General features: G+C 33.5%; 1 protein-coding gene across 1 annotated transcript; it reads left to right on the forward strand.

Annotated features, from left to right (window-relative positions):
* The first annotated feature begins 322 nt into the window (after positions 1-322).
* On the forward strand, positions 323-999 carry LOC120182912. Its single transcript, XM_039187741.1, has 3 exons — positions 323-556; positions 704-791; positions 911-999. Exons 1-3 carry the CDS (start codon positions 323-325, stop codon positions 997-999), a joined length of 411 nt encoding a protein of 136 aa, XP_039043672.1.
* The last annotated feature ends 1,141 nt before the right edge of the window (positions 1,000-2,140 follow it).

Here is a 2,140-nt window from a genome sequence, read left to right on the forward strand (position 1 = left end):
AGCTATTTCAGGATTATAAAACTCAAATTTTAGCCACTAGAATGTTGAAGATCCCAGTGTGTGCAGCGGCCACTCAATCTTTTGACGTTTCTAAATGCCAAAAGGAATTGACTACCTCTGAAATTAACATCTAAATATTATCCTTAAGAACTGTTCCAAAGAAAAAAGTGATTTGGAAGATTGGAGATTTGACATGCTCTATTACAGCTTTATATTGGGCATTTCATTTTAGCTTGAATATGATATATGATTAGAGTTTTATCAATTTTCATAAATGCTTAAATAAATTTTATACAACTGAAGTTGCTAATGTGCAACTGGCATGGAGAAGAATTTGTTTGGAAATCATCCTCCACCTGCATTTGCTTCAGATCCACTAATGAACATGAACTCTACAGTAGGAAGGGAGCATAGTGGGAATTCATCACCTGCTGTGTCCAAAGATGAAGGATACTCAACTATTGGAGGACCTTCTAAACTCACGGTGTCCAAAATAACGGAGATAGAAGGTCCTGGTTCGGCTGAGAATTACATGAAAACCTCTAGTCCAGTTGGTGTAAGTTTTATTTTTGTTAATTGTTGGATGTGATCTAAGTTGTTCGAGTCATATTCTGATTTGCCTGTTTGTATGTGTCAATTCTCATACATTATCTTTTTGTCTTCTTAAATTGGGTGTTCCGCTCCATGCTGCCATGTAACCCAGCCTGTGGCTACAACACTTAAGAGTACAGTTCATGTTGATAAACAAAATCCAGAAATCTCACATTATGCCGATGATGAAGCTGGAAATCGTAAAATGTATTCTCAAAGGGTAAGGTAAAAGAAGCCTTTGTTCATGGTGCATATATTTTATGCTCAGATCTCAAATTCGTTTTTCGTACCATCATTTTTTTAGTATCTGTTGTTGTAGGTTCGCCACGCCATAAGTTTCTCAGAGCATTGATTCCCTTCAGGTCAAGTGCATTACCTACTCTCTACGGTGACTGCACCTCCACGTAAAGATGCAGATGATGGCCCTGAAGGTCGGTTAAAGCATCAGAGGTCAACGCGGATAGATCCACGAAAAATCCTTCTTGTCATGGCAATCATGTAAGTCTGCACTTTTCTTTATCTTCTGTATATATGATCCAATGCCATGCTAACCACTCGCATTCAAATTCACGCAGAGATGTACCTTTCTCATGCATGCATAGAGAATAGACAATGAAAATAGTTGAATTATCTAACTTTAAAATTAATAAGAATTTAATAAATATTTAATTCAAAATTTAAAATATACAAGATTTAATTTAATAAGTTTCAAATAAAAATATAAGACTAAACTTGTGATTAGACAAAAATTTTGGACTCAATGGCTTCATCCCACAATAAGATAATTAGGTTGAACTTGGGGTTCCTACATGGAATTATATTTTAAAACTTTCATATAATCTAGGTTCTTTTTATATTTTATAAATAATTTAATTTTTATATCCTAAAATTTTATAATTTTATACTCTTAAATTTCTAGTATGTCTTTCAAAAAATTCACACTCTAACCTATTGTAATTATATGATTATATAAATTAATGTTGACATATTAATAGCTCGTATTATATAATATGTGTATTGTTATAGGTTGTTATCATGTTTTATTTGATATTCTTGTGTCGTGTTCAAAGTTATCTTCAATTTATCAGTATACCGAGTCAACTCGAACTGGACAAATCCTAGCACTGTGATACTTTCCAACCAGTCAAACCGATGCACTTCAAGGATATCAAACTTTAATACTGACACCACTAGTCGAACTGATCATCTTCAAAATCATCTTTGAACGGATCATGAGGACACAAACATGTATTAAAGTAGTATTTGTTTACTTCCTGCATTATAATAGTATTAGGGATGATCGACCTACTTAGGTTGTACTCTATAAGCCTCGAGGATGTTACAGCATTTAAAGTTTCACTGGTATCTACAGAACTTATCCAAGGGACTTTTTTTAATCCAAGTCATGAGGGTTAGGTAATCTTAGTATTCGAGGTTATTTTAGTCATTTTTAGGTCTAAGGGAACTTTGGTTATTTCAAAACTTTAAGATGATCCATCATTTAAATACTTTAGGGACGTTTCTCACTTCCAGTAATCTAGTCTACAAA

Source organism: Hibiscus syriacus, unplaced genomic scaffold (genome assembly GCF_006381635.1).
Source record: "Hibiscus syriacus cultivar Baekdansim isolate YM2019G1 unplaced genomic scaffold, ASM638163v2 tig00112738_pilon, whole genome shotgun sequence".
NCBI classification, from domain to species: Eukaryota; Viridiplantae; Streptophyta; class Magnoliopsida; order Malvales; family Malvaceae; genus Hibiscus; species Hibiscus syriacus.

Bases quoted from the DNA above. Each gene is read 5' to 3' on its own strand.
- LOC120182912 (XM_039187741.1), top strand. From the start codon at position 323: ATGGAGAAGAATTTGTTTGGAAATCATCCTCCACCTGCATTTGCTTCA. The intron at 557-703 runs GTAAGTTTTATT...CATGTAACCCAG, and splicing joins AAACCTCTAGTCCAGTTGGT to CCTGTGGCTACAACACTTAA. The intron at 792-910 runs GTAAAATGTATT...CTGTTGTTGTAG, and splicing joins CGATGATGAAGCTGGAAATC to GTTCGCCACGCCATAAGTTT.